At 44.7% G+C, this 21557-nt stretch overlaps 1 protein-coding gene across 2 annotated transcripts in view; it reads right to left on the reverse strand.

Moving 5' to 3' along the window:
• Positions 1–21557, reverse strand: part of map2k5 (mitogen-activated protein kinase kinase 5) — a 154082-nt gene that overhangs the window by 45802 nt on the left and 86723 nt on the right. Inside the window, exons 16-17 of one of the 2 annotated variants that reach the window (XM_062963085.1) lie at positions 18697–18768; positions 1994–2023 (exon numbers count right to left, since the gene is read on the reverse strand). In XM_062963085.1, the coding sequence (XP_062819155.1) occupies positions 1994–2023; positions 18697–18768 (102 nt within the window). The remainder of the gene's footprint in view (positions 1–1993; positions 2024–18696; positions 18769–21557) is intronic. The other variant, XM_062963086.1, reaches the window with a different exon arrangement.

A 21557-nucleotide genomic window follows, 5' to 3' on the forward strand; every position in this document is an offset into this window, starting at 1 on the left:
TTGACTCAAGGTATGGATCTAAAACAGCTTCCAGGGAGGTCTTAAGCATTTTCTCCAAAAACCTGTTCCTCGTCTTCGTGGGGTGCAGCCCATCTGTAGACATCAGAAGCTGGATCTACATTGCCATATAATCCAGTTCAAAGCAGATAATCTGGATTTGATATGGCAGTCTAGATGAGGCCTAAGAGGTAAGGATACAGAAGCCAAACCTCACCCCTTGGCACCATCTCCACAGCCAATCACTCCCTTTCAGCATCAGGATCGTGGTACGGCCATCTCCCAAATAGGCTCACATTATACAGGTGACATCTTTGCAAGGTTTCTCACCTTCTGCAATGTTAGAGGCCAGAGGGACAGAGTCACAACCAGACCAAATCTGGAAGACTTTTCAGAGAGAACGTTTTAGCCTCTCAATGGCAGACGTGCAAATGGGCTTGTGAAGGAATCATCAGACTTTGGACCTCAGGATCTCTCTACATAAAAAACCCTCCAAACCATTTGTGATCAAGGGCAAATTGGCATCCTGAATGAATAGTACAAATGTCTCTAGCCCTTCACACCAAAGCAGATGGTTCTGAGAAGAGCAGCAATTCAGCCTAAATGCTGGTTTTATTTACAAAGACAATCTGATGGGCTTAATAGTACTGGCATCGGCAAAGAGGGACAAATGATGGAGCCATTCAAGAGTCAGGGCAGGATTCTGTGAGACCAGGGTTCAAATCTCCACTCAGGCTCCATCTACACTGCCATATAATCCAGTTTCTGAATCCAAATTATCTGCTTTGAACTGGATTATATGGCAGTGTAGATTCAGTTTTAAGGTAAAGGTAAAGATTTTCCCCTGACATTACGTCCAGTCGTGCCCAACTCTGGGGGTTGGTGCTCATCTCCATTTCTAAGCCAAAAAGCCGGCGTTGTCCGTAATAATAATAATAATAATAATAATAATAATAATAATAATAATAATAATAATAATAATTTTGTTTTTGTATGCTGCCTCCATCTCCCCCAACGGGGACTCGGAGAGGCTCACATGGGGAACAAGCCCAAAATCACATCTAACATCAAAAGGTCATCAATTATACAAGAAAAAAACATAATAAAAATTTAAACAGATCATAGTTGAAAACATCATTAAGACACAATAATAAAATGATTAACAGTAGACACCTCCAAGGTCATGTGGCCACTGGCATGGCTGCATGGAGCACCATTACCTTCCTGCCAGAGCAGTACCTATTGATCTACTCGCATTTGCATATTTTCGAACTACTAGGTTGGCAGAAGCTGGGGCTAACAGCGGGAGCTCACACCACTCCCCGGATTCGAACCGCCGACCTTTCGGTCTGCAAGTTCAGCAGCTCAGCGGTTTAATCCGGCGCGCCACCAAGGGCTCCTAGATTCAGCCTTACATACCATTTAAGTGAGCTAAAGTCTGTCCTTAAAAAAACCCTTTCAAAACATAGGGAACTATTTTCAAAACAAAACTTTCAGGACTGAGAAGATGTATCTAACTAGTGCATCTAACACTAGTTAGATACATCTTCTCAGTCCTGAAAGTTTTGTTTTGGAAGATTAGTGTACTTTATGCAACTTTGTCAACATCGCAGCCCTATGCTAGGAGCACACGGCAACTAATCGAAAGCAGACCCATTTAAACAAAAAAGAAAATTTAAGGTTGATCCCTTTTCTCCCTTGGACAAGCCAAGCAGTTGTATTTCACAATTTAACCATTTAAATAACAATGAAGAAGCGCAGGGATCTCCCTCTCATCCTGTCTAGTGAACTTGGGAAACGGGTATGGCCAGCAAAAGCCGTCAAATAAATCCAGGAGCAGACCCATGGCAGTTGGCGGCAGGGCTGGAGGTACGATATTTCCATTTATGGGAGCGCTTTGCTATGAGCCCGGCTGCAAGGCCGACAATTGCTCTCTGCAAGTTCATACATCGCAAGGAACGCCGCAGCGGCAGACACTGATAATGAACATTCTTACCTGAGGATACGGGAACCTCCCGAGAGCAAGCTGCGAAAGGAAATAATATTTGTCTAGTTAGAGAGATTTGCATGAGGGGCCGGGAAAAGCGGGGAGCGGGCTGCGAGGAAAGGAAGGGGAAGCGGAGCAAGGCTGGGCTCCGGAACTGGGCCCACGTGGACATTTCGGACAAAAAAGGGCGGCAACACACAAGCCAGGCCCGACACCCTGCCCTCCCCAAACGTACACTGGGGATGGAATATAAACTGGGAGATAATAATCCATTATCCCAATGGATTATTATCCATTACTCCATATTTCCAGTATGGGAGTGGACATTGCCCCACCGCCCGGTCCCTGGGCATTTGGACTAAGAGAGAAACACACATCATGTTGGAATCACAGACTGGTGCCAAGAAGCCACAAAGTGGGCGGCACTGGGTTTGGGAGCCATAACTGGGCACCCCATTTATTTACTTGAATGCATACACAAAGCCATAGCATGGTCCCCTCTATCAGCTCACTCAGGCTGGATCTACATTGCTATATAATCCAGATTATTAAAGCAGATTATTTATTTATTATTTCTTTATTACAGCATTTGTATCCCGCCCTTCTCACCCAACAGTGGACTCAGGGCGGCTTACAATAAAAGCACATACTGTATAATAATAATAATAATAATAATAATAATAATAATAATAATAATAATAATACATCACACAGTCCTAGACACTTGGGAAGTGTTCGACTTGTGATTTTGTGATATGAAATCCAGCATATCTATCTTGTTTGCTGTGTCATAATAATAATAATAATAATAATAATTATTATTATTATTTTATTTTTGTACCCCGCCACCATCTCCCCAGAGGGACTCGGGGCGGCTTACAGATATAAAACCAGCATACAGTAATATCAAATACAAAAACACACAAATTAATTTAAAAGGCATTAAAAATCACAATCATTATAAAACACATGAAAAAAACCAAACCAAAGTAAGCTGGACCCAAATGGCAAAAAAAAGAGAAATCAAGCAATTAGCAAACACTATGCAAGTTTGTTGTATGTTTATACCTCACAACATCAATATACCTCAATATACCTCACCACCTCTGAGGATGCCTGCCATAGATGTGGGCAAAACGTCAGGAGAGAATGCTTCTGGAACATGGCCAGACAGCCCGGAAGACACACAACAACCCTGTGATTCTGGCCATGAAAGCCTTCGACAACACTATGCAAGTTGTGCAAGTTCATGGAAATTAAACACATTTGTGCAAACATAACCGATTCTGGAAACGGAACTGGCTCTACTTGTATGCAGACTTGTTATTTTATCCATACCGAACACACACCAATCTCAAGCTTTTCCGAAAAACCTCTGTTGGGATTTGCTTTGTATGCAGAGAGGAACCCCAACCGGCCCCGAAGCGGCCGGAAACCCCACTGCGTGGCCCCATTGTTGTCTTGGGCGAGGTTGAGCCCTCCCCGCTTTTCCAGGATTGTCAAGGTATTATAAATTAAGAAGCCTCACAAAAGAGCCTGTAATCTTCCCCGAAATAGCCTGCAGATATGTCACTGTACTAAATGTGTTTCAGATTTAATGAAGCTTTAATGTCCTTTTTAATTTTGCCTGTTTCTGTATCACCAGGGGTCGAGCCAGGCAATCAACGCTCCAGAGGATGGTTTGGTTTAAAACTAGGAAAAACTCATTTGCTTATGAGTTGCACTGTATTTTCTTAATTAAATTTACTGAGTAAAATGGTTTTAAGTTCAGCCAACCAATGACCTCTGCATATAGATTTCGATGTATAAATGGGCTAATGGCGACGGCGCTGAAGCCGGCCGACGGGGACGGGGAGGGGAAGGCACCCTCACAAAAACAAACAGATTACAGCTTTGTCAACAGCGCATTGTATCCACACGACAACGGAAGCCATTTCAACATAAAATGATAGATAATCCCCAAGGAAATTGAAAGGATAACGGGAGGCAAGTGAAGGCAGTCAATCAGGAAGGCCGCCGTCCCATTCTGTTGTGGGTTTGGGGCCGTATTTTCACGGCCCCGCTTAGCGGCAGAATCCTCCGGGCTTGACAAGTTAATAGATGAGACCCTCCACGCCGTGGGACCCTCCTCATTTGAATCTCCATCATCCAGCCTCCCCTGATTATCCCAATTCTCCCTCCCAGTATATTTCAGAGCAACTTCCCACAGGTGATGAGCAGCCAACAAGTGTGGCCTCCTTCTCCGTTTCTGTTAAGCATCTGGATGGAAAGCCCCTCCCAGACAGACGGTGGTCACAACGGAGTCACCAAAGAGAGGCACGAGTCTCTGCCTCAGAGGCCGGTGGAGGCTCCTTCTGGATCAGGGGTCCCCAAACTACAGCCCACGGGCCACACGCGGCCCTTCGAAGCCATTTATCCGGCCCCCACGGCACAAAGGCTGAAGGGGGTTGGGCTAAAGGGCCCAAGGGGTCTACTCCAACCCTCATTATTATTGTTATTATTTTATGACACAGCAAACAAGATAGATATGCTGAATTTCGTATCACAAAAGCACAAGTCGAACACTTCCCAAGTGTCTAGGACTGTATTATATTATTATTATATTATATTATTATTATTATTATTATTATTTTATGACACAGCAAACAAGATAGATATGCTGGATTTCGTATCACAAAATCACAAGTCGAACACTCCCCAAGTGTCTAGGACTGTGTGATGTATTTTCGGATGATGCGTGCAGATCCCAGTCGGATGGCCTTTTGCAGTTGGCAGATCGTAATTTTGTTAATGTCTATTGTTTCCAAATGCCGGCTGAGAACTTTTGGCATGGCACCCAATGCGCCGATCACAAATAATAATAATAATAATAATAATAATAATAATAATAATAATAATAATAATTAATATCCCCCTTTTCTCTCCATAAGGAGCTATGACTTCACACTATTTTGCTGATCCATGGGCTCTCCCACTTCTTTGCCATTTTATTGCATGGATGCAATTTTACTAATGTATAAACCGGGACTTGAACATCCACAGCTTTGGGTATCCACAGAGGGTCCTGACAAACCAAGGGGTGGATACCAAGGGATTCTGAGCTGTACCTCTTAAGACATTAAATATTGTGTGAGATGATGGATAGATTTAATAAACCCCAAAATACTGTGTAGGGGAGAAGGGCTCTGACTGGATATCCATTGCAGATTGGACTCTGGTATTATTCATCCCGCTACATCAGGAACAACACAATCCTGTATGTCATTCTTGAGAAGCATCAGATCACACTAAGTTTTGTACAAGGTCTTGCATAAGGTAAGTTTGGAATCAAAACATACGATTCCATCAACTAAATAGCAGAATTCCTAAGAATGTCCACCTCCAAACTGAAGCAGAATGCTTACTTGAAAATGGACAGGACCCTTGGAGTGATTTCTGCAACTAGTAAGCCTTACCCTGAACACTCAGAAAATAGGAAGTCTTAACTTTCTTTTGCTACAAAGCCAGGCTCACAGAACTGCAATGAACATAAACCAAATCCACTTGAGGAAACAATCGGGGAAAAAAAACTTGCCAAAGTAATGCTGAAGCTCAACACTTGACTGAAACCCCCAACACTTAAGGCACTGCTCTTTTTAAAGCAAGGGGTTAAGGTGCGTGTGGTTCACTTTGGAGACGGTTGGGTCTTCCCAACACTCGCTCGGGATCAATCCCAGCCTCACATCTTTTACCACGTCAAGAGCCAAGACTCAACTAGGATGCCTTGGGTTTATTCCTCTCGAGAAGCAACTGAGGCGAGAACACTTTGAATATTCCTCTTAAGGACAATGAGGCCATAAAGTTTCTTGTCCCCCTTTCTCGAGATTGCGCTGCACAACTTGCAAGTTTGTTTGTTTTTTTAATTTACAGTTTATCCCGAAGAGCGCAGAATGGGTTTATTTAGGCGCATTCCATGTTTCTCTGCATAACTGCAAATTGAAAATAAGCACTTAGAAATGCCGCTTGTGATCGAGCTAAAGAAGGGACTTTATAGTCTGAAATGTTCTAAAATTTGTTCTTAATTACTCTGTGCACATTTTGCACAATTAAATCTCCATCCCGGGATTTTGCATTTAGATTGTGCTCTGCAGTTAAACCCTCCGCTGAGCGGGAGGCCGCCGGTCTGGCACATCCGGGCGCAGGGAACTTTTCCCTTCCAACCCAGACATCACAGTGGATTACCTGGAACGCGCCCAGCCGGATTTCATTTCCAAGGCCAATTTGTCGGCTCTCAGAGACCAGCACCTCAAAGTCTACTGATAAAGACCTTGATAAATATTAAATACTACAAAAACAAAACCCACGGCGGCGTGGGGCTCTCGCTTTCCCATTCCTCCCAATACCAATTCCGCTGCCCTCGTCTTATGGAGTTTAAAACAGAATCTGGGAGGATATAACCGCAATTTGCCCGTGGTAAAGTGCTTTGGAGGCTAAATTGGCCACAAGGAACAGAGACACAAACCACCTTGAAATAGGGTTTCAATTAAATGAGAAGGATTTAGTACGGACGCAGATCCAGAAGAAGAGACTGGGCCGAGGGGCCGGGGAAGAATTACAAATTAATTTAATCTCCAGCCTGTAATTCGCAGCCGCACTCCAAAGCGACTGACTGGGGTTTGGAAGCAACGCAAGGCCAGCAGGCCAAGGGAGAAGGCGTCCATCCGCTCTTTAACGCACAAGAACATAAGCCGACGGTCACTTGTGGAATGAGTGACCCCCGCGTCCACCCTGGGCCGCCATCTCTGTTGGGACCGAAACCAGCAAAGGCGGCCGGACAGGAGAGATTGAGCCCAAAGCTTTGTTCTCCTTAAGTAACCAAGAACCAAAGGTTTATTATTTATTTACCATATTTATATCCCACCTTCCTAACCCCAGAAGGATGTCAATCGGCCTTATAACAGGCAGCAATTGGATGCCATATAAACAACAAACAATTGCAATTAAAACCAACAAATAAAACATGAATCATTAAAAACAACAATTACAATCACGCCAACCAAAAACGTAATCCAGGGCCGTTCCATTTGCCATTCACATTGCTTTACAGTCACTTATTGCACTGCTCCAATGACTTTTCAAAAGCTTGTTCCCAAAGCCATGTCTTAAGTTTTCCCCCCGAAGGCCAGGAGAGAAGGGTCTGATCCGACCTCACTGGGGAGAGAGTGCCACCTCCAAGGGGCCACCACGTTCGGACAGGTAAAACTGGGCCAGAACCAGTTAGGGCTTTATGGGCCAAAACCAGCACTTTGAATTGTGCTCACATACACACACACACACATCGAGAGGATCATCACATCCTAGGCACCTTCTTAGAATCACAGAGTTGGAAGAGACCTCGTGGGCCATCCAGTCCAATCCGCTGCCAAGAAGCAGGAAAACCGCATTCAAAGCACCCCCGACAGATGGCCATCTACATCCATATAACATCATTACACAAGTACTTTTGGGAATGGACGGCTCAGAATCAATACCTTTAATCTTATGATCAAATAAGGCATTTCCCAACATCCCAGCAATGAACTTAAAGGTTGTATCCGAAGAAGGGAGACCAAGGGCTGTGATGCAGGCTGGTTAGCAGCCAGCTGCAATAAATCACTCTGATCAAGAGGTCATGAGTTCGAGGCCAGCCCGTATTGGGGTGAGCACCTGGCAATTAAAATAAAAAATAGCCCCTGCTTGTTGTTGACCTAAGCAACCTGAAAGATGGTTGCATCTATCAAGTAGGAAATGTAGGTACCACTTATATGTGGGGAGGCTAATTTACGACACCATAAAAATCATCCAGCTGCTGTTGGAATGAGGAAGTGCTGTCGCAGTGGATGATGAAGCAGCTTCTCCCCCTGTGGCCGGAATCAGTGTACCCTCAGGAAGCTGGAAGCTGGAGAAGGTTTAAATTGCCTCTGTGTCTGTCTCTGTTCTATGTTATATGGCATTGAATGTTTGCCTTATATGTGTACAATGTGATCCACCCTGAGTCCCCTTCGGGGTGAGAAAGAAGGGCAGAATAAATACTGTAAATAATAAATAATAATAAGATATCAAAAATGTAGAAACAACATATTGGTTGACTTATGTAGTTAGGACTGTTTAGCTTGAAGAAGACAAGACGGAGAGGTGACTTAACAGCTGTCCATAAACAGCTGGACAAATGTCAGGCAGCCTGTTTTCTGCTGCTCCAGAAACTAGATCACAAGCCAATGGATTCAAATCACAAGACATAACACTTCAATACAGTAGAGTCTCACTTATCCAACGTTCTGGATTATCCAACGCATTTTTGTAGTCAATGTTTTCAATCCATTGTGATATTTTGATGCTAAATTCGTAAATACAGTAATTACTACATAGCATTAAAGTGTAATGAACTACATTTTCTGTCAAATTTGTTGTATAACATGATGTTTTGGTGCTTAATTTGTAAAATCACAACCTATTTTGCTGTTTAATAGGCTTTATCAGACTGTATCAGGAAGGCGTATGCTATTTATGTGTTGTACAAATGTCTCAAAATAAACCAGAAATTTAGACACAAAAAAAGGCTTTTCCTTAATCCCTCCTTATTATCCAACATATTCGCTTATCCAACGTTCTGCCGGCCCGTTTATGTTGGATAAGTGAGACTCTACTGTATTAGGAAGTGAAGGACTGGCTGTGGGAGCTGTCTGATAATGGAATGAACTGCTTTCAAGGGTATGGACTCTTCTCGCTTGAAGGTTTTGAAGCAAAGGCTGGACGGCCACCTCTCAGGAACGCTATTGTTGTGTATTCCTGTGTGTTCAAAAGGCTAGTCCTTGCAGTCCCTTCGAACTCGAGCATTTTGTGATTCTAACAAATATAAACCAATGTTTGGGGGTTGAGATCTGCGCAACCTGGAGTTACAACTCACTCACGGAAGACCTGCGTGGTGCCAATTCCACTCTCCCCGAATCCCTCCTCAAACCCTATGTTCCCCGTGAAGCCCGTGGCACAACGTCCTGCTCCCGTGCCCGACTGTGATCCCGCAGACACAACAGCAAAGGCCCCTTCCTGTGTGCTGGCTCTCCTCCTTGTGTTGATTCCCCGTCTCGAGTGTTAGGCCACGAGCCCCGGGGCAGGGTCTCTTTTACGCTGAAAAGCACCAGGCACACAGATGGTGCACGCGATACACAAAGAACGCCTGGGAAATAGGAAGCTGGACTCGGAGTCGTGGGATTACATATTTTGGACACGCCGCTTTACGCAGCCCCAATGTGCCCATAAACCATTTCCTGGATGATGCTTGGGGGGGGGGGGGCAATGAATCACCACAGACTGCGCGGCCAGGGCCCCGGGCTCCTCCAGACCTTTTCTAGAAGAGGCTTTCCAGTTATTCTTGGTTTAAGGGACAAGAGTGAGGTGCAATGGTTTGGAGCTTGCTTTCGCCTTTTTCATTAAAAAAGAGAGAAAGAGCACAGGTTGCAAAAGGAGGACAAATCACTAGAGTTTTAGCTGGATTTGTAGGATAATCCTATACCAGGGGTCCCCAAACTAAGGCCCGGGGGCCAGATGCGGCCCATCGAAGCCATTTATCCAGCCCCCATGGCACAAGGGCAGAAGGGGGTTGGGCTAAATGACCCAATGATCTCTTCTCTTACAACCCTTATTATTATTATTATTATTATTATTATTATTATTATTATTATTATTACTACAACAAGATGAGTCCACAGCAGACATTCTGCTGGCTGTTGTACTGGATCACACACCGGACACTTCCCAAGTGTCTAGCAATGTGTGATGTATCGGTGAATAATGCGTGCAGATCCCAGTAAGGTGGCCTTCTGCATCTGGAAGGTGGTAATTTTGTCAGCACCGATTGTGTTTAAGTGCAGGCCAAGGCCTTTAGGCACTGCACCCAGTGTGCTGATCACCACTGGGACCACCTTGACTGGCTTGTGCCAGAGTCTTTGCAATTCGATCTTTAAATCCTCATATCGTGTCAGTTTTTCCAGTTGTTTCTCCTCAATCCTGCTGTCACCTGGGATTGCAACATCGACAATCCATACTTTGTTTTTAACCCGATTGTGAGGTCAGGAATATTGTGTTCCAAAACCCTGTGTTATTATTATTATTATTATTATTAACATTGAGGCTGGGTGGCCATCTGTCAGGGGTGCTTTGCTTGTGCTTTTGGTGCACAGAGGCAGAAGGGGGTTGGACTCAATGGCCCAAGGGGTCTCTTCCAACCCTCTTTATTATTATTATTATTACTACTATTATTATTATTAACATTGAGGCTGGGTGGCCATCTGTCAGGGGTGCTTTACTTGTGCTTTCAGTGCATAAAGGCAGAAGGGGATTGGACTCAATGGCCCAAAGGGTCTCTTCCAACCCTCTTTATTATTATTAATAATAATAATTATTATTATTGCTCGGTGGCCAACTATAGTCCGGCCCTCCAACAGTCCGAAGGATCGTGAACTGGCCCCCTGTTTAAAAAGTTTGGGGACCCCTGTCCTATACGCTTCTTTACTTGCTCATATCTTACTTCATCCAAGTGCCGTAATTGTCTTATTTGTTTCCGGAGCTGCCCAGCAATGACTACAGAGGGGAAAAAAGCCATGATACATTGAGGTCTCAACCTGGGCAAACTTTACCTAAACTTACACTTTATTGCAGCTTAGCTCACAATCTTCTCCTAATATAGGGTTACCTCCCAGCGCAGCAAGTGGATAAATCATTCTGGAATATTACGCTGGCTAAGTTTCGCTCTGACTGGAACATATGCGCTTCCAAGCCACTGAAGCAGAGCCCCATAAAATACACTAATTACTCCAAGTTATGGTCACTGGGTGATTGATAGCAGTCTGCGAGGCAACTTCTTCTCCGTTCCCAGTTTTTCTGATGGTCCTCACCAGCCGCAGAGGCCATGATTAATTCACGGCCTGGGCCTTCGGCACCGGAACCGTCCCTTCCCCTTTTAACTCAACCAAAACACCGCTAAGTCTGGACATCGGCTTCTTTTGCCACAAAGGAGAATCTTCTACGCAGAGGATCTTCCTTTGGGAAAAAAACTCAACAGAACAAACGGCAGAGCATGTTCTCTCACATACACAATCACACCATTGTTTGAAAAAGGAGATTGATCTGGGATGCAGAGGTGTCACCGACCGTCCCCTGAAGCAGAGCCACCGGCTTTGCAGAAACTTCTAGGAATTACACTATGTAAGACTATTTTTGTTCCTGGGTGATAAATGTCATTCTCTAATTAAAAGCATAGGAGCCCCCGATGATGCAGTGGGTTGAAGCCTCATGACTTGAAGGTTGGATTGCTGACCTGAAGGCTGCCAGGTTCGAATCCAACCCGATGAGCTCCCTCTATCAGCTCCAGCTCCATGCGGGGACATGAGAGAAGCCTCCCACAAGGATGGTAAAAACATCAAAACATCCAGGCAACGTCCCCTGGGCAATATCCTTGCAGACAGCCAATTCTCTCACACCAGAAGCTCACTTTAACAACACAACCGTTCAATGCTAAGGCTTCCCGCCAAATGGAACAGTAGAGGAGAATCTGCTGAACAAGCCAATACCTGCCGCATACCAGTTGCTCATGACATAAAAAATAATTAAAAGTATGGAAAAACATTATTAAACTGCAAAAACTTTGTTTATGTGGGAAGGACATCCTGCAGCACATTTTGCTCTAGTTTTCCAATAAATATCTCATCGAGTCTCAACCCATTCAACCTACAAAATGAAGTTTCCGGAGTAGAACAACTATCCCTGTTAGTTGGAAAGGGGTATGATCGCTACAAACAATATAATACTTTGATTATCAGGCATTTAAACTTGCAGAATTCCTTGACGTGGCTTGCTTTTGTTTTGTTTGATATTAGAGTTTTATTTAATTTTATTAGGTTTCAAACGAATATGTTATCTAACTTCTTGTACAGGTTTGACAGGAGTAGTATAAAGATGTTTTAAATAAACAACATTACATCTTGGACTGTGTGTACCAAGTTGCTATCTATACCAAATTTAACTCGGTATCAATTTCCACGTAACAAATAGGTGACAATGCAAACACAGGGTTAACCATGGTCACGGTCTTTCCAGAGACCGTTCAGAGACCATCCTGGGGGCCAACTGAACGGACGTTACGAGAAAGAGGGAGGCTTTTGAATAATGCAGAGTAATACAAAATAAGCGACTGCAAAAGGGAAATAAATGAACTGGGTCTTTCTTTTCTTTGCCAGCTGTCACCTTGCCTCAGCAAGTCACAGAAACCAAGCCTTGGCTCTACGGCTTCCTCCATTACGGGCAGCCTGAGGGGAAAGGCACAGCCCTTCTGTCTCCACCAATCTGTGCGCCACTGCTCAATGCGCCAGGACCTCTCGATCCGCAGGGGACACATTTCCAGGCTTTGCACACAGAGGCCAAACCGTGGATAATGGGGAGCCCCAGTGAAATTGTAAGCCGCCCCGAGTCCCCTTTTGGGTGAGAAGGGCGGGATACAAATGTTGTAATGTGCCTTCCCAGATTAATAGGAAATCTCCAATACCAAGTCCCATAAGTACTTTATTAGAATTAAGATCGCCTATCGCACTCTGCACTTGCCCTAGAAGCCTTATATATCACCTGTCACATCAGCACTTTTAATCTTGTACCCATTACTCTGGCCCGGCCCAGTTCTATTGTGTTTTAGCGTATTGTTATTGCTTGTTGTTTATACTGTTTTAATTGTTTTTAATTTGCTTTTTGTTTTGTATTGTTATATTGTGTGTTGAGGCCTTGGCCTTTGTAAGCCGCATCGAGTCCTTCGGGAGATGCTAGCGGGGTACAAATAAAGTTTAATAATAATAATAATAATAAATAAATAAAATCTAATCTAATCTATCTAATCTAAATCTATCTAAATCCATAATAAAAGTGAAAACCTGTATGTGGCACAGGTGTCCACTCACACAGACAGCCTCCAGCCTCCACAAACAGGCTACAGTTCCCAGTGCTAAGAATCCAGCAAGTCACTCCTTTGCACTGACATTTCAGTTACAGCGAGCGCCATGAACATGCAGCCCAGCCCCTGCCAATGTCCTTCCCAAACACTACGGCCCACCACCCAAGGAATGCTTTCTTTGGTGACCATTTCATCCTAGATTTTTCTTTTTCTTCCACCACAGGCAGGCATCCCAGGGTTCTCCATTGGTGGGAAATTTGCATGACTCCGCCTACTTTTGAATCTGGCTGCATAACAAACAGAGCAGAACTGAGCTGCAACTAAACTTACTGGAGGAGTTTGGGGATTGACTGCACATGGTGGAAGTTGTAGTTCACCCTGCATCAAGTCAGAGCCCTGTCACTCCTACTGGGGAATATAGAGGAGTTGTAGTTCACCTACACCCAGAACACGCTATGAACTCAAAACAGTGATGGGTCTGGACCAAACTTGCCATGCAGACCCGATATGCCCAGATTTGAATACTGGTGGGTTTTGAGGGGAATTGGCCTGGACATTTGGGAGTAGGAGGTACTGGGATTTATAGTTCACCTGCAATGAAGGAGCACCTTAAGCCCCACCGATGATGGACCAGAACCAAACTTAGCACACAGAGCCCCCATAACCAATAGAACATATTGGACAAGTTTGGGGAAAAGAGAGTTATAGTTCACCTGCATCCAGAGAAACAGTGGCCCCCACCAACAATGGACCAGGACCACACTTTGCAGAGAAGCATTCTGGGAATTGTAGTTCACCCATTCCAAACAGAATACATAAGATTGAAAAACAAATAATACCATTCTCAAATGACCCAGGCACCGCCGGGTCCCCAAGCTAGTAAATAAATAAAATCTGGGCGACCCTTGCATTCTCTACCTTTCCGTTTGTGATCTTCAAGCCATGGATCAAGCTTGTTCCTTTGTTTTATATTGTTCTCAAAAGTCACCATCTCCACTTGTTAATACTTATTTTAAAAATGACTATCTAAAAAGAGGCAAATGGAGCCAGCGAAGGCCTCACCTGGCCGATCATTTCAGAAGCCTTTTTGGTGTCACAGCTTCAGCGGCTTCACCCAGGACCTGCACGGAAGCCGAGGCCAAAGAAATCTGCTCAGAAACAGCAGGTACGGATGGCGGCACCAGAAGACACTCGTGCAAAAGGCCCCAAAGCACCGTTGCCAGAAGCTTTGGGGTTTTACAGCACAGAGGTGATCACAGTGGTCCCAGCACAATATCGCAGGCTTCATAACCAGGTCCCATGGGTGCCTTGCGTCTCTCTTGCTCCTGCCCAATTTATCTCTTTTAATACCGGCGAGAACCCAAAAGGAGACACCCAAAGACTCTTCCCACAACAGAGGGCATTTCAAAGCAGACCCTGCGTTCAAGGTATTTCCCTTGTGAGTGAAGCTTAATTTCCAAACTGAGACAGGTAGGACTCTGATCTATCTGGAAATCATTCTCCTGGATCCAAAGGCCCCCAGACGTGTCTAGGCTACTCGTGACCGGGGGTGGCTTGGCCATTTGGTGACCGTATGCCACTCAAACCCAGCCCACTGCTGCCCACTCCTTACAGCAGAAGTTTTCAGAGGTATCACTCAAACCTTTGCAATGCAACGGCATTTTCCGAGAGCAAAAGCATGTGCTCTATCTACCACCACGCTATTGTTCTTCCTCAAAGCCTGCATCTTTAAGGAAACAAAGAACTATTTGGAAGACCCCTTCTTTTTTTGGTTTCCGTGGTTCTTCTAGATTTTTGGGGTGGAAAAAACACAACTGTGTAACTGTTGAAAAACACAAATCAGTGTTTGAAATACTTAAAAATCAATAGGGTGCATTTCAAAAGAACCAAAGCCTTCAAGGTATTTTCCAGCCAGTGGTGAAGGGAAAACACAGTCTTCCCCTTCATTCCATTTATAGAGGTTAACAGGTGAAGAGACAGCGTCTAAAGCAATGCCTGATGGAGGCAGGTCAGTTCAGGGACTTGCATTGAAGCATCTAACCTACACAAACGTCTCAGATTTAAAGAAAGCAACAGACTTCCTTTAAAGCTGAGATACAAGATGACCCTCAGCCTTCCAAATTATAGGCAGTGCCAGGTCTAAATAGTTTGACTAACAGTTTCCCCAAATTTCAAGAAGTAGTCTTGGGTCGGGCATGTATGAAGGAAGCCAATCACTGCTTTTACGAAATGCCTCCGGATTACCATGCATGCAACTCCTTCTTTGGTTCTTTTCGCACAGAAAAGGATGCAGCAGAAAGAACCTCATTGGTTTTATTGTCTAGCTAGCCAAATACCCTGTTTCCCCTAAAATAAGACATCCCCAGAAATTAAGACCTAGTAGAGGTTTTGCTAAATTGCTAAATATAAGGCCTCCCCCGAAATTAAGACCTAGAAAAGTTATTGTTTGGAAGCATGTCCAGCGCCTGCCAAACAGAACACCAGAGCATGCAGGATCGGTAAATGTACATACCAGTTGTACATGGAAATAATGGTAGTAAGAAGAAATTCTTGATAGGATTCACAGTTTGTCTGGTTATGCTGGTTTGTGATGACAACTACTGTACAGTATATAATAAATGTTCATTTTTTTTGTTCAACAATAAATGTGATTTTTTCTTCATGGAAAAATAAGACATCCCCTGAAAATAAGACCTAGCGCATCTTTGGGAGCAAAAATTAATATAAGACACTGTCTTATTTTCGGGGAAACACGGTACCACATTTACTTGAGTCTCATGTGCCATCGAATGTAATGCGCATCTCAATTTTCAAAATTCTGAAACCAAAAGAAGTATTTTCTGCCAAATGTCATGTATAGTGGCAAAAGAGTGCACTTTTTGTAATCTGGCCAAAAAAGGTGAGCATTACAGTTGCTGCCTGCTTAGAATGCCTTCTTTTAAAAAAAAGGTGCTGGAACAATAAAGCTTCCAGTAATTGAGAGGAAAACTTTGGGGTGCATCTATGCTGTAGAATGGATCCACCTTAATGGCCTTAGTTCAATACTATGGCATCACAGGGGCTGTAATTTGACAACGTCTTGAGCCTTCTCTTCCAAAGGATGCTGATGCCTCAACAAACTACAAATCCCAGGATCCCACAACATTGAGACATGACAGATAAATCTGAGGCGACGTCCCTCAAAGAGGCGCTCCTGAAGCAGCTTCCCCTTTGGTCCAGCACCAAGGTGCCTGTATGACGTCAATCTAATGCACATCCTGATTGTGGCAAGGTCGTTTAGCCAAAAAAGGTGAGCATTCGGTTTAAGTAAACATGGTAAACACACAAGCTCAGGGACACAGGACTGGGCTGTTTGGGCATCACCCGCAGCTCCCTCCCTAGATGCCTCCTGGCCTCTTTCGGGGAGGCTTTAATGGGCCCGACTCCGGGCGGCTTCCTGGAGCAGCACCTTTGCCTTTCTGAAGACATCTTCCTCGGCTCTCCTCGTTTAACACATCACTCAAACCACTTCAATAAAACAACGCTCATGTTGAAGAGAGGTCTCAGAGGAACAGATGACACACCAATTAACAAAGCGCAGAGAGACACATTGTTCCACAGCGAACTCAGGAGACAGATGGAGGAAAAGGAGGAAGGGAGGCGGCGAGAAGAGAGGCCGAGAGTGCTCCCTGCCCCACGCCAGGCACACACATGAAATGGCACTCCCCAGAGTAAGCACTCCGGGGCCAAGTGGAACATCCAAGGGCATTGTGGTAACATTCAGGAGAGTGTGCCACCAGGTTGGGGCAAAGGACTAACATACAGGAACCAGAAAGGCTTCTCCCATTCATTGACACAGCAACCATGTGAGATTTTTAAATTACCGTATCTCACTGCGTAATAGTCACCATCACGTAATAATCACACCCGCATTTTTGGGGTGGAAAAATTAGTATTAGTATTTCTTTGTATAATAGTCGCAGAGCCGTTTGGGGCTGGTTCCTCCTTCCTTCCTTCCTTCAAGGCAAGGCAGTTAGATGACATTAAGGTATCTGGGGAACCAAAGACAGATTTTTTTCCCCAACAGATAATTATTTGTACTCCCTTTTTTCCGATCCAAAAAAAAGGATAAGACGTGCAACTCTTACTTGATGAAATATGGTATTGGATTTATACTCTGATCCTCAAATGATGTAATAGTGCCGTAAGAGAAAGCAAACTTCTGCACCACAAGGGTGTCACTCAGTTGCGCTCAGGGGAAGCAGACCCCAAAACCTTCATGCTGATCATTATGACGCATGGATGGATGGAGATCGATGGCGATGAAAACAATGGCTGTCATGTAAAAATGCTACCCAGCACCTCTCATCTTCAGAAAACTCTTAACAAGGATGGTCATTGTTAAAGTGAGACAGCTTTGTTCTGAGCATAGATTTCCATCTTCTGGAAGAGTATACAGACCCATGTATGTTCCAGCTCAACTTGCAGGAGGTCCTCTATACCACTGGTTCTCAATCTGTGCGTCCCCAGATGTTTTGGCCTTCAACTCCCAGAATCCTAACAGCTGGTAAACTGACTGTGTTGTGACCCAGCCTTTGTGTGACTCTGATGAGGATTCTGGGATGCAAGTGCATGATGATGGGATTCAGGTTCAGGATGAGTTTCAAGATGAGTTTCAAGATGACTCTGGTGGGAATTATGGGATTCAGGTGCAGAGTTTTCCTGCTGTGGGAGATGAGGAGTAGGGAGGCTTTCCCACGGGAAGAAATGATGTTGTTACTGATGATGGTTTTCAGGTGCAAGAAGGAGAAAGGGAGAGCAGCTCCCAGCCTCAGCCTGATAACACTAACGAGCCCTGTGGCCTTGACGATGAGGCCGCTTCCGGGCTAGTCGTTTAGAATTTCGGGGGTTGAACAGAAGTCTCAGAATAGCAAATAAGAGGGAGGTCAAAGGGCAATGAAATGCCTTCATATCATGCTATTAAAACAGTCTGCTGAGAGGGAAATCTTCATCAAAGCAATCTCCTCACTTGAATCAAGAACCAAATCTGCTTTCCTGTATTTATCTTGTAGCCTGGATATATTCTCGTTTCTGGGACTTTGGCTTCTTTGGAAAGGACCTTGTTTCATGCCTAATGTTTCTATGGATTTGTTTCTTACAGCCTTGTTTTTGTAACTATCTTTTGGAACTGAACTTTTATCTTTTATGAACTATCTTTTCCCTATTTTCTAATAAACTACAAAAGACTACGTTCTCTGTGCAGCCTGGTGTCTTTAGCAAGGTGAAGCTAACCTGAGGTGCGACAGGCTGGGATTTCTGGGAGTTGTAGGCCAAAACACCTGGGGACCCACAGGTTGAGAACCACTGCTCACTAGGAAAAGAAACTCTATGGATATTTAATGAAATTGCACGATTATGCCTTCTCACAAAGGAATTACCCCCATAGTTGGGTTGTGTGTGAGCTGATGCCTAGAAACCACAGTCCAACCAATCACTCTTTTGAAAAAGGCGAGTGAGGATGTGAACAAAGTTCTCCTTGGTTTGGATATCAATGTAGACATCTAGATTCATTATGCTGAGTTGAGTCATTTGGAAAGAGAGGGGGGGGGTTAGTGTGGGTCGAGCCATGAGTGACATGGGAAGGGGATGGTGAAGGAATCAAGCAGCAACTTGGAGACAATTTGGTTTGCTTTAGCAGGAGCGTTTTGGACCTTTGATCCCCATCTTTCAACTTTTCTGACCTCAGACTCAACGAAACAAACCACTGAAATGCACTTACCTCCATAAAGGAAATTCCTAGACTCCAAACATCGGAATGAATGCCATACTGCTCTCCTGAAATTCGTTCTGGCTGGAAAATAAAAAAACACAAACGGAGGAAAGATGGTTGAAACCAACAAAAGGAAGAGGAACACGGCCTAAGGACAGCCACCTTGGCCTCCTGCAGCTCCATCTTGTTGGGTCATTTCAAAAGGGAAGAAGCATTTCAGAAAAGGTAAAGCAGCAACAGCAGCAGTTTAGCAGACCAGAAGCTTCTTGCGGATAGTAGTAGACCGAATGAGCTTCAACAATACCAGAGCAGAGACAAGCTTTAAAAATTACAAAAAGTACTACATTTCTATATAAGAACATTAGGGTCTACCTATCTAACTTTCTATCTCTCTGGAGACATTCTGTCTCTCTCCGTGCTTACAGGAGGAGAACAAACTGGGGGACTGTGGGGCTTCCCATGGGGCTGAAACTTTGCCTAAAAAGAGGCAAGTCCCTAAGAAGTGTCAGTCAAGCAGACAGAGAAATTGGAGGAGAGAATAGAGAAAGAGGCAGACAGAGAGGGAAATGAATGGGGGATGGGCAATAATAATAATAATAATAATAAGCTGGTCTGCTCAAGTGTATATATTAGGTAAGCACCTTGTGGAAACACAGCTTTGGCTGAAAATGTTCCTGAGCGAACCTACCCAGCCAATAAAAGCGTATGGGCTCAGACCAATGAGTGGGCGGCCATTCCAGGCGGCAACGAAGGCGGAAGAGCCTCCGGGCTCCTTTCACTCCGAAGCTGTGCTCTAAGTATGGCCAAGGTCACGTACGGAGTGAGATGCGGCAGTGAAAGGACCGGAGAGCTCTCCCCCCGACGGTGCTGCTAATGCACCTGCCTGGTTCAGGCACCTTGCTCGACATTTCCTTCCTTCCTTCCCTTTGGCATTATCTCGGGAGCCTTGAGAGGAAAACACGCCCAAATTAGTGCCAGTCCAACGTGCTCAAGGATGCTTCTTTGCAGCCGCTAATCCCAGGTCGGGGGCTTTTAGCGCCAAGTAAATGTTAAATAAAAAACACAGACACAACAGCTGAAGCCATCTTCCAGGCTCAGCCAAGGAGACAGCAAAGACCCCTCAAGAAAAGGCCCGAAAGGAGAATGCGACTGCGCTCCTGAGTCTTTGCAGTTCAATCTTGAGGTCGTGATAGCGGCTGAGTTTTTCCTGTTGTTTTTCGTCGATGCGACTGTCACGTGGGGTGGCAACATCAATGATCCAAACCTTTTTCTTTTCCACAACTGTGATGTCTGGTGTGTTGTGTTCCAGAACTTTGTCAGTCTGGATTCGGAAGTCCCACAGTATCTTTGCGTGTTCATTTTCCACGACCTTTGCTGGTTTGTGATCCCACCAGTTCTGTGCTGCTGGCAGGTGGTCCTTGAGGCATAAGTTCCAATGGATCATTTGGGCCACATAGTTGTGCCTCTGTTTGTAGTCTGTCTGTGCAATTTTCTTACAGCAGCTGAGGATATGATCCATGGTTTCGTCAGCTTCCTTGCAGAGTCTGCATTTTGGGTCATCAGCTGATTTTTCGATCTTGGCCTGAATTGCATTTGTCCTGATGTCTTGCTCCTGGGCTGCAAGGATCAGGCCTTCTGTCTCCTTCTTCAGAGTCCCATTCGTGAGCCAGAGCCAGGTCTTATTATTATTATTATTATTATTATTATTATTATTATTATTATTATTAATTGCCTTTGTCCTGATGTCTTGCTCCTGGGCTGCAAGGATCAGGCCTTCCGTCTCCTTCTTCAGGGTCCCATTCGTGAGCCAGAGCCAGGTCTTATTATTATTATTATTATTATTATTATTATTATTATTATTATTATTATTATTAATTGCCTTTGTCCTGATGTCTTGCTCCTGGGCTGCAAGGATCAGGCCTTCTGTCTCCTTCTTCAGGGTCCCATTCGTGAGCCAGAGCCAGGTCTTCTCCTTATCAGCTTTTCCTTCAATTTTGTCAAGGAACTTTCCATGCCATGTGTTGTTGTGCCAACTGTCAGCTCTAGTTTGTAGTGCAGTTTTCTTGTACTGATTTTTTGTCTGCTGTGCTTTGAGGAGTTTCTGATTTTTGACTTCAATCAATGCAGGTTGTTGTTGTTGTTGTTATTATATTTATTTATACCCCACTTTATCTCCCCCGAAGGGGACTCAAAGTGGCTTTGGAGCCAGTTTGGGAAGGAATTGTCTCCTTCTAACCATTTATGAAATGTAGTACGATTTTAAAATGGGGTGACAAGGACAATGAGGAGGACCAGAGGAAAGAGGAGGGTGTCCAAGATGGAAACGGACTCTTTGGTGCCCCTGCGGTTGTCTGGGTCAGGCGTCACCTGGCCGGTGGGCTTCCAAAGGCTTGACAGCAGCACAGCTGGGGGGCCAGAAGGAGCCGGGCAGAAACACCTTTGGCATCTTGAGGCAATATTTCCGATGCCAGGGAACAGCAGGGCCAAGAGGAGACACCTGATCCACCCCGAAAGATGCCCCTTTGTCCGTATCTTGGGGCAAAGGAGATAGAAATGAACTGTTGGTGAGGGTCTTTCTTCATTCAAAGAGTTGAGAGACATTTAGTCACAATAAAAACAGGCATCTCAGTCTTATGAATGTTGTAAGCTGAAAGTGAGACGTGTCAGGAATAAGCGGCTTGTTCCATTTGTTTTGTCTTCTGGGCTTGAGGTAAGAGTGGACGGGCTTTTGTTGTTGGCGTTTTGTGGAGCCTCCGAACAAAAAGGCTCCGCGGGGGCCGGCAGAAGAGCTGCACCTGCCCCGGTCCCAGAGGCCCAGGTGGACCGGTTTGGCTCCGGCCTCCGCCTCTTCCCGCCATCGCACCTATTTT

The sequence above is a fragment of the Anolis carolinensis genome, unplaced genomic scaffold (genome assembly GCF_035594765.1).
Source record: "Anolis carolinensis isolate JA03-04 unplaced genomic scaffold, rAnoCar3.1.pri scaffold_11, whole genome shotgun sequence".
Taxonomy (NCBI): Eukaryota; Metazoa; Chordata; class Lepidosauria; order Squamata; family Dactyloidae; genus Anolis; species Anolis carolinensis.